Genomic DNA, 14,555 nt, shown 5'->3' with positions numbered 1-14,555 from the left:
CATTAAAAAAAGGATTTAATTGAATCTATCGTTGACTTTTTGATTAAGACTTGCAGGCACATACTGCGTAATATTACTACTGCACATTTCTCTGCAACTTGTTACATCATACTGAAACCAGCCACCAGGTGTCACAATTATACATTTATACTCATGCAAGATTTTTAAAAATATATTTTAATGAAAGATCAAAACACTTTTTGGGAAAAAAATATTCTCTATTAAACTTTATTTGTACATAAATTGTGCAACAGGAATATTTCCATCTGAAAACACATGAAAATCATTTCTGAAAGGCCACCAATCATCTGCATCACAACTGCAAAATCACATACACTCACAATTGGCCAGACATGTACTCTCTAACCATTGAACAGTACATTACATTGTGCCTTATGGATTCCAGCTGCAGCATTGTTTCAGTTATTTAGTTGACTATTAGTGCATGTTCCATCCATTCCAAAAATATCTGAATCAGTTATGGAGACTGCAAAAATGTCTGGCTGTGAAAAGAAGACCAGAGCACCACAAACTCTATTTCAAGCTTAAGGCATGGTCAGTTTACCGTCTCACCATTACTACTGTTAACAAGCATTAATATCTTTTTCCATAAAAAATAAGAAAAACAATTATTTGATGATGTAGAGTTGCTTCAAATGGAAAAAGAGAATCACAGAACAGCAGAGAGAATAAATGTGGGTATGGAGAGGTCATGTAAAACCAAAAAGGAAGGATTTACAAATAAGATGAGTATTTTACTTTTGGATTTGTAAAAGAAAAAAAGAGCTACACATGGAACATCTTGTCAACCTTTAACAGCCCACAAATGCAGAAACCCCAACTCAAAATAGACTACTCCAGTTTGTGATCAAGCAATGCTCATGTTCATCCATTTAACTATTGGCTTTTGGCATTAATTCAAATCACTTCTGAGGAAATATTAACATTCTGCTTACTTTAGTATATACTGTTCTTTGATGACGATATAATGCATACCAATCTTTAATAATAAAGCATTGGATCAGTATGAAATAGGAGCCAAAATTCTGTGTGCATGAAAACTTTGTTCATGCACATTTTACTATGGTTTGTTCAATAGACAGGCACTGACATTTTTTTGTGAAACTAGCTCAAGTATTACAATCATAACATTGTAGTTTGATATTAGCTCCTAAGTGCTTGGTTCTTGATCATGAACTCAGGACAGATAAGTCTTTGAAGGGCAGCAAGTTTTCAAAGACTCGGCCAGTAAAGCGCACAAAGCCTGAAGGTGTGCTTAACATGTTGATTAAAGCAGTGATCACACTGAGAGCACCAACAAGTGGTCAGTTCTCTTCTATGAGGTTCAAGTCCAGTTCTGTGCAGTCTCTTTCAAAGAACATATTTTGCCCTTCATCGGTTGCAGTCTTTTTTCTTTTATCTTCTTCCTCGCTCTCACTAAGTGGCCCGATGCTCACACGTCCAAGGAACTCAACAGGGGAAAAGGTGATGTGCTGCTCTGCCTGGGAAGACGTGGGAACTATGCAGCCTCCAGTACTGCACACTAAGGTCCCAACATTGCCAATCTAAAAGAAAGAAGAAGCACCTTTAGTAGTGGTTGGACAGCAGGAGTAACTTGACAGAAACCAGAATAAGCAAGTGACAGTTTTAACAGCATTTACTCTGGAAACTAAATGGTCATTAACAAGAAACTGGTAGTAGAATGAAGTAAGCAATATTAATTTCAATTTTCAGTAACTGGCCTATCATGTCAAATAGCATATTCTTTAACAGGGTTTTTCCTGGCTTACAATAAGTTGGAACTGGCTCAAGTTCGTAATAAGCAACATATTTCATTCATTTTTAGTAAATGATCAATCGTTTCTCAGTGCTAATCACTGTACCACCCTGCCACCCCAAGCAACAAATTTAAGTTATTTTAAATTCTGATTAAATAAAAATGACAACATGATGCTACAGTATGATAACTGATTTTACTGCTAATTAAAAGTATCTAAAAGCATGTTTAAAATGAAGGCAACATTTATTGGAAGTTTTAAAAGCAAAAAAGCAATAAAAAGATGAATGAAACATAAATCACAAAAGCAATACTTCTATATGGTAAAAGAGTACAGTACAATGACATCAGTCTATATGTAGTTACAAATGACTGAGTGCAATGTTTATGAAAAACTCTGAAGTTTGATGTGGTTACCTCATAATTCTTCATGTAGGGAAACCCTATAATCAAGCAAAGAGCTCAGTGTGTTTTTGATCACCTGTGTCATTTTGCTGAAGTCAAGCCCTGGTCTAGGGCATGGTAGAGCATCTTGGTCATGACGCCTCTTCAAGCGAGGTCTGCGCATGTCACAGGGCTGTGAGTGGCATCGTGGCAGCACTGGATGCAGGCTGCGTCTTGAAGACGGTGGTGTACTGCAGGCAGAAGTGGGAGATGGAGACAGGGCTGGGTGCTCCATGCCAGAAGAGCCATACGTAAGACCTGAAGCTGGGAATGGTTGAGGGGGCTGGAGTACCACAGTGGTATTCTGAATTTGAACAGGGGAGAGGGAGAAGCGGCGCTGCAGCACTGAATGAGAAACTAGGGGTGCAGGTGAAGATGAGCAGGAAGAAGGGGCAGCAATGGAGGAAGAGCAGGGTCCTTTCAATGCATCACAGGGGTCCCATGGGAAGCTCCATGGTAGTGGTGAGTCAGAGGACAGTGCTAAGCTAAAGAAAGTAGGACTAGAAGAAGAGTTTAGGGAAGAAGAAGTAAAAGAGGAACTTGGGCCGCAAAGTGGCAATGAGCTCGCTCCAGAGGCTGAAACGGATACTTCTCCACTGTGGCAGCCACGTCTGACTGGGGTCCAAACCTTGAATGCACTGGGATGCCAGGTAGAGCGGCAGCGAGACAGGTCCTCAGGGACAGAGAGGGAACGGCAGTGGCGTTTTGGAGGAGGTGGGGGAGGGGAATTTTGTAAAGTCTTGCCGGTGTTTGACGCCTCTGGTCTGATGAGCAGTTCCCCAACTCTGGAGCGAGTCCATTGGGAGTCTATCCCACTGGAAGCATCTGGAAGGTTGGTTTTGGATGATGAGAGTGCAGCTGAGCTAGTCTCTGAAAATGCCAATAGACAAACATCAGACAGATTTCCTCTTTGTTATGTGGCAAAAAGCGGCACCTAATTTAATAAACATACCCTGTGTTGGTCTACAAGCAGTCCATGAAACTGTGGGACTGGAGCCCACTGCCGGGAAAGACTGTAAGAGAAATACAATTTAAACTGGAAACCAGAATCCACACAACTAGGTGAATCAAAGGTTATAAGACAGGAATTAGCGTTGTATCAAACTCACCGCATTGACATTGAATGAGAAAGCCTTGTGATAAGGCTCTTCCAAACTCTGCTTACGGAGCTGCTCTGTGATAAGAGTCACCATAATTGTAGCTATGACTTAAGGGACTGACATGGAGATGAGGAGGAGATATACTGAGGGCAGCAAAAGTTTTTGTCAGAGTCCTGGCCTGGTTTGTGGTGTCCCCTCAACACCTCAACCAGCCAGACTGACCAACTCTGTCACTATCCCACCATCATATTTATGGCACCTGAAGGGGGAGATGAGAACAGGTTGGTATCAAACAAAGTCAGTGATAATGCAACTACAACTAGTCATTAAACAGTGGCTAATATACTGACAATTTAAAACATAAACAATAACATATCTACAAGAAGTAGTAGAGCAGAAAAGCCTACAGAAGAGGAGTACATGAATAAATATGCCTGTGTACCAACACATTTCTGAGAAACTCAAACTGGGATCTATGTGCTGCTTCAATCTGAAAGGCAGAGGCAGAAGTTCACATTCACAATGGCAGAGTGTAGCACACATGGGTGCAAGGAGACTCAGAACAAAGAAACACTTCACATTCCATCATGCACATGGCCATTACTTTATTGGGACTACAAACATGAACTAGTGGGATACAAAGAAAGCATAAAGTAAGTCCAAAGGGATAACGTTTGGGGTACTTCCACTGCAATCAAAGTCAGTTGGGTCCAATTCAACACAAGTTGTGGGCTGTGAAAAGAGTGGAAGGGGGGATGGAGAGACGAAAAGGAGAAGGATGGGGGAAGTGTGTGAAAGATGAATGTGGATAGGGGTTGGAGGCATGCCCTGGTATCGTTGCAGGGGGGGACAAAGGAACAGTGACCAGGTCTAGAGGGGATATATATCCAATACAAAGCAAAAGTAGGCTGTGTCTGTTTAATAAATATGTATTCTTCAGATATTTACTTTACATGCAAATAACACAAAGTATGCTTTTGACAACTATCATAATGGTAACTGAATCCACTTGAAGATTAACCTGCACTGACTCCCTTAAGAAAACACAGAAACCTTGACCCAGCTGTTTAGAGACCAAGTCTATAAAAGTGTAAACCACAAACTGAAACTAAAAGTAAAACAAAATACAAATTCTATCTCGTGTATTACAACCCAACATTAGTTTCCCCCTCTCCCAACACTTCACAAGTCACACAAACACTAGAATACTTGATGACACTACTAAAAAATGCATAAATATTACAAAAATTATCAAACAATAAATGTATTTATCTTCATAAACATAAAAAATTCTGACGACATTTTGTGTCTTACTAATTTCCGTGGCAATGATTTCACACTTGACAGTCAGATGTGGCCTCTAGGGCCTTCCTCCTTGTGGCAAACATGGTGCTACATAGCTAGCCCAAAGCCACATGCCAGAAGATGAGCTACTTCAACAGCACAGGGTACAAGCTTTCTCCTGACAGCAATCACTTCCGAAAAGAGCCTTGAACGCCAAGGAGTTATTCAGTTTGTTAATCAGCAGACAAGAACAGAGATAAAGAATATTTACTGTGAAACATCTTTTAAATCTGGCCTACAAATGGAACGACACCACGAATGAATTATTCTATTTCTCTAACAGACTACCCCAGCTAATCTACTTTAAAACTTTGATTAACGCCATAGACGGATTTACCAGGCCAAGGGCACTTCTCGTCTTTAGTGATGTGCGACCAAACAATCGAATACGTTTATGACAGTGAAGTAGAGCTTGTCCTTTCTAAATATTTCTGCCAGACAATTATACACCTATTTCCAGCGTTTCCCATTAGAGCAACTGCATGTCTGTGGCAATGTGGGATTTGGCTAAATGAATACAGAAGTACGCTAGCTCAGCACCACGATGCAGCCCGTGTTAGTAAGTCTAGTAATTAGCCAGTTCTGTTTCTAAGCTGATATAACAAAAACACTACCATAGCTAGTTTGCTTACATACTATCGGCTTGCTATGAATTATCGTTGTACCAGATCGCAACCATTACCATAAAACTACAAAATGACAAAGGCGTTGAAAATATAACAGCAAAATTGCTAATGCATATCTTAATCAGTCGTGGCGTTAGCTTGGTTACGCAGACTGTTAGCAAGCTAGCTTGCTACAGCTGTCCTGATGTATTACCTGCATTCAGTGGTTCCTTAGCAACCGAAGCTGCACACAGAGCACCGGCTAGGACGGAGTTAAGCGGAGTATTTATAGCCTTTGGACCGTACCATTATTACAGTTCTACTTTAAAACTACGTTATGTTCAATAATACTGCAAAACTCATAAATGACAAATTCCCTGAATATTTTTGGGGATACCCTCTTTATATTGCGTGCATATTCAAATGAAATACGCGTTGTTACATAGTTATAATGCTAATCTCGCTCCATTAAGCGCCCCACAGTTAGGTTCTTCTACGTAAGGCGACAGCGAAGTACTGACTAGTTTTAAGCATTAATAACGTAAAATTATTTTTCTGTTATTTGTAATGTAATAAAATAAATGTATGTGTATGTATGTATATTTATGGTTGTCCCACCTTAATATGTCATAGGAAAATACTACTTTACGTCTATGCACTGTGAATCACGCATGCGTAGTGAACCCAAGCTCTACTAAATTTCAGTTTACTACAAGGTATAACTTTGCGTACTTTCTCAGTTGACACCTCAGCTAAATTTAATGAAAGTTACCCAAAGACAGAAGGAAAGGAGGATATGGAGGTCGAAAAACTCAGGAAAGAGGAAACACTCGCTATGAGGAAAAGGCTGATTGGGTACGTGGAACAGTACTGTGGTGTTTTTTTGTTAGCTAACATGTTTTTGCTGAAAGAGCTGCTGTAGTTTATAGCTAAGAACGAAGGTCGATGTATCTTCTGAATTGCAGGCAATCGTGCAGACTCTTCTACTCAAGCGACCCAGTGAAAATAGTCCGAGCCCGGGGACAATATCTGTTCGATGAAAATGGCATGCAGTACTTGGACTGCATCAGTAACGTCCACCATGGTCAACCCTTTAATATCCAGCACCATATGAATACTTATAAGAGTGAGTTATACACAGGCCCATTAGTGGTAGAAGGTCTTTAGTATTCTGCGTGTTTTCTGTTGCAGTGGGCCACTGTCACCCCAGTATTACTAAGGCTGCAGCAGCACAAATGGATCTCCTGAACACAAATACTCGATTCCTGCACGACAATATCGTCATGTATGCAGACCGCCTGGCTGCCACCCTGCCCGACAAACTGTGTGTCTTTTACTTTGTTAACTCTGGGTAAGCACTGCAGTCAACTGACATTAGAACCTGAAATATACTCCCTTGAAGTGCCATTGCAATGATTTTGCATTTGTTTTGTCACAGTTCAGAAGCCAACGACCTGGCACTACGCTTGGCTCAGCAGTACACCCAACATGAGGACGTCATTGTGCTTGATCAGTAAGATTTCTTTTCTGATGAAGTATACTAACCCCTCTAATGGTAAACTCCCACCAGTTACAATGCAACTCTCCTTTTACACTAGTGCATACCACGGGCATCTTATGTCCCTCATCGACATTAGTCCTTACAAGTTCCGGAAACTGGCAGGACAGAAAGAATGGGTTCATGTGGTGTGTAAATTTACACTGACCATCATTTCACAAACCCATGACAAACAGTGAACTCCTGCTTTTCTAAAAGACTATTTCAACCTCTTAGGCTCCGCTGCCGGACATCTACAGAGGCATATACAAAGAAAATAACCCTGACCCAGGCAAAGCATATGCTGATACAGTAAAAGATTTAATAGAGGAAGTACACAGGAAAGGTCGTAAGGTACATTTGTATACAGTCTCATGAAAACTCCACTGAGTTTAATAATAATGATGATGATGTTTTTGGCCAATGCATAACATTTATGTGTTGCTTGTTTCAAGTAGATCTCTGCTTTCTTTGCTGAGTCATTACCGAGTGTTGGAGGACAAATCATTCTTCCTCAAGGATACTCAGCTAAAGTTGCAGAGTAAGTATGGATTTTCAGATTCTGTCACTGCTCACCCACACAGACATCGACGACTACTCTCTTTCAAACTCTTCACAGGTATGTGCACGCTGCTGGTGGAGTGTTTGTGGCAGATGAGGTGCAGACAGGTTTTGGACGTGTCGGCAGTCACTTCTGGGCTTTCCAGCTGCAGGGGGAAGATTTCTGTCCTGACATCGTGACCATGGGCAAACCAATGGGCAATGGGCATCCCCTGGCATGTGTGGCAACCACAGCAGAGATTGCCGGAGCCTTTACCGCCAATGGAGTCGAGTACTTTAATACGGTGACTGAACAGTAGAATTAATGTAAAAATAAATGGTCCTTCAGGTTATGCATCTCTATCTGAAATGATACTTTTTATCCATTAGTAAAGGCTGTCCCTCTCCTTTTATATTCTAAAATAGATTACACCACTAACACCACAGAATGTTAGTTTATCTACACTTGTTTACAGCAAAAAAAGTCTGCTGGTAATCATCAAGATATTTTATACACCCTGTGTTACTTTCATATTGTAGTCTGTGGAGGTCTCTTGTATTTATTCTAGTATAAGACGTACAGTGGTGAAACCTCTGGTGTCTCCACGCAGTTTGGAGGGAATCCAGTATCCTGTGCAATTGGCCTGGCAGTCCTTGATGTGATAGAGAAAGAGGACCTGAGAGGAAACGCTGTGAGAGTAGGGGCGCATCTTAAGGGACTGTCCACAGAACTACAATCACGACATGACATCATTGGAGATGTGAGGTAAAGAAACAGTTTTACAATTGCTCACTCAATGGCTTTTTTAAAAGGTTAATTATATCAATCTGTTAGAGCAGAGAAATGCAGACAGCCGATAAATCAGTCAATGTCAACCTCTAAAAAGAAGACTCAACACTGTCAGAAATGGACTATATTTGACTTTTTGGTTTCAGAAACTAGAAAATTCTTAATCTAAATATCTCAGTGACTGTAGTACATAAGCAAATAAAAAGTTGGTGAAATATCCAACCTGTGCTAATTTATCAAATAATTCAAGCTAGTATTTAGTGCATTCGTGCTGCTCTAATTCAGGTGTTTAAAGCTGTAAGTTTTCTTTACAGTCCGTGGTTCCTACAATCAGGAAAAAAAAAAATTGACCTCATTCTCATCTTGTACTTCAATAACTGATCCATCTCATTTTGCAGATTCTTTTAAATATAAAGTATGTACAAGTATTACACAGTTCCAAACTGCCTTGTCAGTTGCTTCATACCCTTCTTGGCCTACAAATAATCCTTTGAGTTTTAACTGTACATTTGAATAATTGGCTGCTAAAATTGAAGTCCATATATATATATATATATATATATATATATATATATATATATATATATATATATATATATATATATATATATATATATATATATATATATAAATAAAAGTTGCAAGGACATAAAATATCTTAAGTGAAAATTAACTTCATTTTGTTAAATTCTAGAAAACAAATGCTTGCAGGTAGTTCATAGGAAAGATATTTTTGTCACAGCAGATACGGTAGTAGAATCTGTTACAACTGTGCTTTCTTACCATTTAATGTCCTGTAACCAGAAATAGACCATTCTGTCAGAAAAATGGGATGCAAACTCCCCTGTGCTCTATTCTAGTAAATTTCTCTCATCTTACAGAGGTGTAGGACTGTTCGTGGGTATTGAGCTCGTAACCAACAGGGAGGAGAGGACTCCTGCTACAAAAACAGCAGCATATGTTGTGAAGAGGTAAATCTTTTCCATATCAGCAACAACTTGAGATTTTTGTTTTGCAATTTATGCTAAAGCCTGTCAAAAGATGACAGTCTATGATTGTTTTTCGGTTTAACATAATGCAATCTCTGTTAATGGTGTGAAAACGTTCATATTACATCAGGTTGAAGGAGGAGTATCGAATCTGTGTCAGCACAGATGGCCCCTGGGATAACATCTTGAAGTTTAAACCTCCCATGTGTTTCCGTATGAAGGATGCAGAACATGTAGTACAGAGCATTGATCACATCCTCACAGGTTAGTAACACCATCAATACAGAACATCCATACCTATGAGGTTGTGACGGCTGCGTCCCAGATTACTTATCTTTAGTAGGGCCTGCAGCTTTTTATAAAGTACACGAGGCTGTATATATCATGCATGTAATGAGGACATACTTCATAAAGTTTTTTAAGCTCAACCCTCTTGCTGCCACCTACTGGATGCAGAGGAGTATGACTAGTTTGATAGACTCCAATGATCTCTTGTTCCGGCACACTGCATTTTGCATACTATGTACTTAGACACATTTCTTTTCTGTCATATATCATATGGGAATTTGGAATGCAATGGTATTGTGTACACCAAGATGTAAAACTTTTATGATGTCCAACTGACATTCATTTTACAATTAATATTCTCATTTGTTTCCCCTAATACCAGACATTAAAGCCAAAGACCTTAAACTGGAAAAGGAAGACATCTAAGGTTTGTTAAACCTGTAGAAAATGTTTAATTCATCAGACATTGTCAGATGGTCACATTCATTAAGTTCAGAGGTAGAATGTCTGTACTTAAAAGTTCCATTAGATCAAACAAGTTCATTCATTTCATTTGACAGAACATGTTGCAGCTTTTCATTCAAAAATGACCTTGGTGGGGACTGTTGCCTACAAACACTGATTTTGAAATAAATTAACACTTAAGCTTTGCACTGAGGCTCAGATTTAAGAGTATTCTGGTGGCTGTGTATTCTCAGTTTTAATAAATGAAATTACTGCTTAAAATTAAACATCACCTCTTTTCTCCCCCCCAGTGCCACGTGGTGCCTGCTACAGCACGACTGACCTGGACAATGAAAATTACACAGCTCATACGACATTAATGAACTTCTGCAATTGTTTTAACTTTTAATCAATAAACATTTACTTTTTCCTAAGCTGACTCTTATCCTCTTTACTAACAGTAGCAATATTTTAACAGTCCCACTCAACACTGATCAGCAACATGTTGTCAGTACACAGTATGGTTAAGATAACTTACCAGACCAATATTTTAAACTCCTGGACACATTCACAATAATGCTCAAGTATCGCAATTTCACATCTAGTGGGGTGAGCATTAACACTCAGCCAGTTATCCTGCAGCCAGCGATGCCCACTCCCACAGCTTTCCAAATAGGCATCTGTAGAGGTGTTAACATTACTCAAGACGAAACAAGCAAGCCATTTAACAGTACAAAACATTTAACATTAACTTTACAAATAATAACAAAAAGATCCATGTGTAATATAAACCAAAAGTTTATTTCTACCAATTTGCCCAAGACACTAGAGGAATGAGTTTCCAGTGAGAGAGGGAGTACCCTCTTACATTAACAGGCTTGCGTTCAGTTGTATAATACTAGTAAAGCCACTTAAAATTGCAGACATGATGGGGAAAGAATCTCCTTAAAAGCAAAAAAAAAAAAAAAAAAAAAAAAGATGCTGGTTGTCTTCGTCTACTAGGCCATCTGCACACATTCACTTGACACACAATGAACCCTTTGATTAGTTTAAATCCCTTATTTTGTCTCAACCCATATCTGAAGCCATGCAACTCGCATCCAACACTCAGCACGGGAGAAAATAACTAAAGATCTAGAACACCAAAAGAAAAAAAAAAAAAGCAAAATTGTTTTATTTGTGAGCTTTAAAAGCTCTTGCTCCTGCTCATCTGTAAATCCAGTAGACATGTAAAAATACAACCATACAATACATTAGATTCAAAAAGGTACCAAAAAGTACAGTAAAAATAACACTTCCATCACTGGAAATGTAAATGGACACAAAACAATATAAAATAAAAAGTGGAAAAGTGACATTTGCTTCCCCAGTTCCTCACTTGATCTGTACAAATGGAGCATGAGTCCAAATTTCTGCCAACTCCAAAGGAAAGCCAGAGCCCATGTTCGCTGTGGTCAGACCATGGATCTCTTTCTTATTTACTTTAGACCTTAAGAGAAAAACACGGTGCTTAACGTTACTGTGTATAAACCAAATATGGCATGCAGTTACACAAAGACAGACAGGTGTATGAATGAGTTTGACAGGTCAGTGAATGGACAAACATACTTTGGGGAAAGGGAGGGGGGACACGACCACTAACTGTTGCACCTAGCACCCTGGTGAAAGGTGAAACTGTCCTTATTCTTGTTCTCAACCACCACCAACTCAACCCTTATTGATCAAGTAGTGTTTGTAGAGATGCATTTTAAGATGGCCGACAGGTGGAATGATCAGACCCTAACACAGGCCTGTCTTAACCCCACCAAAATGCTTGAATGGATTTAAAGTAGATGGAGATCTTTGGGGTCAAAAAGGCACCAATGGTCACAGCTATGTTCTCATACTACCACGGATGATGCAAAAATGCATACCTGCACTACGTGTGATCAGTATGGCTTGTAGTTACTCTGGTGGCCTCCACGTCTTGGAGTTTTCCCATAGCTTGTATTGCCCTGGTCTGGAGGACAAGAGAAAAAGGGACTGAGTTCTTCTGTACAACAAGGAGGACCAAGAAAATAAAGTTTCTCTCATTCTTTTTCTTTTCCCTGGGGGCACTTATCGCTTACTGTAATCGTATCCCCCATAGCCGTAATAACCAGTAGAGTAGTCATAGTTGCTATAGCCGCCATATCCATAGCCTTGTTGTCCGTAGCCATAGCCTGGTTGTATCCCTGGTTCCAGTAGTTGTTGTAGCCTTGGTTCCAGTTCTGACCCTGACCTAAAAAGAACATGCAACATTTGAATTAAAACTAGCACAAGTTGCACATGAGACTGCCATAAATTACAAATGTTCTTTATTTCAGATAATTTACATCTCAGACTCCACATTAGCGCAAAGAACCTTTGTACCTTCAGCAGCCTACTATAAAAATAGTACTTTAGTTGCACATATGCATAGTTAAGTGTCAGAATCAAAAAACACAAGTGAAGCAACACAAGTGTTAAGTTTTGTGGATTAACAAATGGTGCTGGGCCCGTACCTCCACGACCCCTGCCACGTCCAAACCCACGAGCACCATACTGCTGCTGCTGGTAGACCTCTTTGGGCTGGGCAATTTTGATTTCACACTGCAAAAGCACAATAAAGTTGCACTGAATATAGAATACCTTGCAAAAATACAGTCAAACTGAGTTTATTATTCCCAGTCACCTGTAGAAACCTTGTGTAATTACCTTGCTTCCACCAACATTGTGGTACTTCTTCTCCATCACTTTCTTGACAGGCGCTTCTTCTTTATATGTGATAAATACAAATCCCCTCCGCTTTTCTGTCTTTGGATCTTGTGGAAGCTCAATTGTCTCAATCTAAACAAAAATAAAATGATTTAAACCCTAAACATTACAAGCCTAGAGGACTCCACACACTGACAAATCAATTAAACAGCATACCTCTCCAAAGGTCCCAAAGTATTCCTGAATAACTTCCTTGAAGTGTCTGGATTAAGGCCTCCAACAAAGATTTTCTTGACTGGATCCTTCTTCATAGCCATGGCCTTCTTGGGGTCGATCTGTCTGCCATCTAGCCGGTGCTCCTTCTGTTCAAGGACCTGAGAAAAGAAAAATTGTCACTGCAGATTGTCCATTTTGCAAATATACAAGTACCTCATCAATCCTCAGCAGAAGTGCTGCTCCACTTACTTTGTCCACACTGGCTGCATCTTTAAACAGAATGAAGCCGAATCCTCTTGACCGGCCTGTCTGCTGGTCCATCTTTATGGTGCAGTCTGTCACCTCACCAAATTTAGAGAAGTAATCTTTGAGATCCTTTTTGCTTGTATCCCAGCTGAGACCACCAACAAACATTTTCCTAACCAGAGAAGGAGGGAAAGGACATGTTTAGAATTACAGTCAGTGTGGCTACGCCAACTTTATATATGGCTATGGGGGGTGGGGTGGTTGTTGAGCGTGGGGGGTGTAAATGTACACACTGTTCCCGAACATCTGTTGACCCGGTGATGTGAGGGATCTACGTTAGTGAAGCTTCGGGCAATTTTTCCAACATTAATTAAATACAATGAAAATCATTACATCGAGACTACAATAGACATAATTTGCCCACAGAATCCTATAAAGCATTCTAATTTAGATGTGATCTCTGCTCCGGTGCCCATCCCCCCTCCGCTCTGCACATGGCGCCAACAAAGGCCGGCTGAACAAAGAAACATGGGAAACCACGAGCGCTTACTAAAGCTCTCGGTTTAATTCACGTTTCACATTATTTCGTCTTTAACTTACCCCGCATCCTCTTCGCCTTTGCTGGCGTCGATCTGGCCACCCTCCGTGCCGCCGTTTTGCGAATTCCCGTCGGCGTCGGGCCCTGCGCCCTCTTCGCAGATGGCGCTGCCGTCGTTCCCTTCCTCGGCGTTACCGGCTCCGTTAAACTCATCCTCGCCTTCGTGGCCATTTTCTGATGTTTCCATGTACTGCTGCTCAATCTCAGACATCTTGCACGATTGAACCTAAGCACAATGAAAGGTATTTTACCTCCAAACCCCGCCGGTTATATAATCCTTCACGCATCGCCATTTCCACAGTGTCAATACATGCATTTCCCACCATTTTGGCCGGCACGCTCCCGTTCCATACATTCACACTGAATTACTTCGGAGTGCCAAGAAACGGTTAACAGTAACGTTCCCCTACACGAAACTATAACCGCCCAACGTATTGCGCCCATTACAACTACAGGAGCGATTAGAAAAATGTGCCCATCTGTATCACACTGATAAAACCAGTCTGTACTATACAACTCAAATTTGCAGTTACGTAATGCGGAGGCCGTGCTCGTCGCAACACAGGCCGTGTATTCTACTCAGTACAAATATTTTACACACGCCTCCCACACAAATTACACAAAGCTCAATAGAACAATTAGGGTACTTACTTGACACTATACTGACAAAGCCAAGGCTAAACAAGTACGAAAACCTGCTTGCTGGTCACACAACCGGAGAGCTCTCTTCAAGATGGATTCTCCCACACGACGACAACTCGTGGTTGGTTTTCTAGAACCGGCAGGGAAAAAAATGACATTTCTGTGAGGGCGTCATCTGATTGGATGATCAAAACTGTCATTTAAGGCACTGACCAATCAGGCACGCACTGCCTTCTCTTTGCAGAAAACGTTAACGCCCTTTACACACAGGAAGGAACTT

The 14,555-nt window shown here is 40.4% G+C and overlaps 3 protein-coding genes across 5 annotated transcripts; 1 reads left to right on the top strand and 2 right to left on the bottom strand.

Moving 5' to 3' along the window:
• Positions 1-202: 202 nt before the first annotated feature.
• LOC115427184 (protein FAM53C-like) lies at positions 203-5,793 on the bottom strand. Of its 3 annotated transcripts, none has more exons than XM_030145634.1 (5): positions 5,485-5,793; positions 3,331-3,580; positions 3,174-3,234; positions 2,259-3,046; positions 203-1,565 (listed from the first exon to the last, which is right to left on the bottom strand). In XM_030145634.1, the coding sequence occupies exons 2-5, from the start codon at positions 3,412-3,414 to the stop codon at positions 1,326-1,328; spliced, it is 1,173 nt and encodes a 390-aa protein (XP_030001494.1). In that variant the 5' UTR covers positions 3,415-3,580; positions 5,485-5,793; the 3' UTR covers positions 203-1,325. The 3 variants fall into 3 exon arrangements, with proteins under 3 accessions (XP_030001494.1, XP_030001492.1, XP_030001493.1); XM_030145632.1 differs by having other exon boundaries at positions 2,259-3,091; positions 5,485-5,782; XM_030145633.1 differs by lacking the exon at positions 5,485-5,793 and adding an exon at positions 4,636-5,478 and having other exon boundaries at positions 2,259-3,091.
• Positions 5,794-5,901: 108 nt separating this feature from the next.
• Positions 5,902-10,816, top strand: phykpl (5-phosphohydroxy-L-lysine phospho-lyase). The gene is made up of 13 exons (XM_030145629.1): positions 5,902-6,125; positions 6,236-6,354; positions 6,462-6,621; positions 6,709-6,783; positions 6,869-6,956; positions 7,045-7,161; positions 7,266-7,348; positions 7,427-7,652; positions 7,959-8,113; positions 9,019-9,108; positions 9,257-9,390; positions 9,797-9,841; positions 10,170-10,816. Exons 1-12 carry the CDS (start codon positions 6,067-6,069, stop codon positions 9,838-9,840), a joined length of 1,350 nt encoding a protein of 449 aa, XP_030001489.1. The 5' UTR covers positions 5,902-6,066; the 3' UTR covers position 9,841; positions 10,170-10,816.
• Positions 10,641-14,427, bottom strand: LOC115427185 (heterogeneous nuclear ribonucleoprotein A/B-like). The gene is given in 11 exon segments (XM_030145636.1): positions 10,641-11,347; positions 11,772-11,857; positions 11,967-12,062; positions 12,065-12,118; positions 12,381-12,468; positions 12,574-12,705; positions 12,790-12,830; positions 12,833-12,947; positions 13,039-13,207; positions 13,636-13,859; positions 14,285-14,427. Coding segments are annotated over 9 exon segments (975 nt in total). The 5' UTR covers positions 13,845-13,859; positions 14,285-14,427; the 3' UTR covers positions 10,641-11,347; positions 11,772-11,786.
• Between the last annotated feature and the right edge of the window lie 128 nt (positions 14,428-14,555).

The sequence above is a fragment of the Sphaeramia orbicularis genome, chromosome 10 (genome assembly GCF_902148855.1).
Source record: "Sphaeramia orbicularis chromosome 10, fSphaOr1.1, whole genome shotgun sequence".
Lineage (NCBI taxonomy): Eukaryota > Metazoa > Chordata > Actinopteri > Kurtiformes > Apogonidae > Sphaeramia > Sphaeramia orbicularis.
The sequence above is the reverse complement of the archived record's forward strand: the minus strand, read 5'-3'. Positions and strand labels throughout refer to the sequence as shown.

Excerpts from the sequence above, each read along its gene's own strand:
- LOC115427184 (XM_030145632.1), bottom strand. The coding sequence starts at position 3,414 with ATGGTGACTCTTATCACAGAGCAGCTCCGTAAGCAGAGTTTGGAAGAG. Across the intron at positions 3,235-3,330 it reads TCTCATTCAATGTCAATGCG|TCTTTCCCGGCAGTGGGCTC; the intron begins GTGAGTTTGATA and ends TTTCTCTTACAG. Across the intron at positions 3,092-3,173 it reads TGCTTGTAGACCAACACAGG|AGACTAGCTCAGCTGCACTC; the intron begins GTATGTTTATTA and ends TGGCATTTTCAG.
- phykpl (XM_030145629.1), top strand. The coding sequence starts at position 6,067 with ATGGAGGTCGAAAAACTCAGGAAAGAGGAAACACTCGCTATGAGGAAA. Across the intron at positions 6,126-6,235 it reads ATGAGGAAAAGGCTGATTGG|GCAATCGTGCAGACTCTTCT; the intron begins GTACGTGGAACA and ends TCTGAATTGCAG. Across the intron at positions 6,355-6,461 it reads CATCAGTAACGTCCACCATG|TGGGCCACTGTCACCCCAGT; the intron begins GTCAACCCTTTA and ends TTTCTGTTGCAG.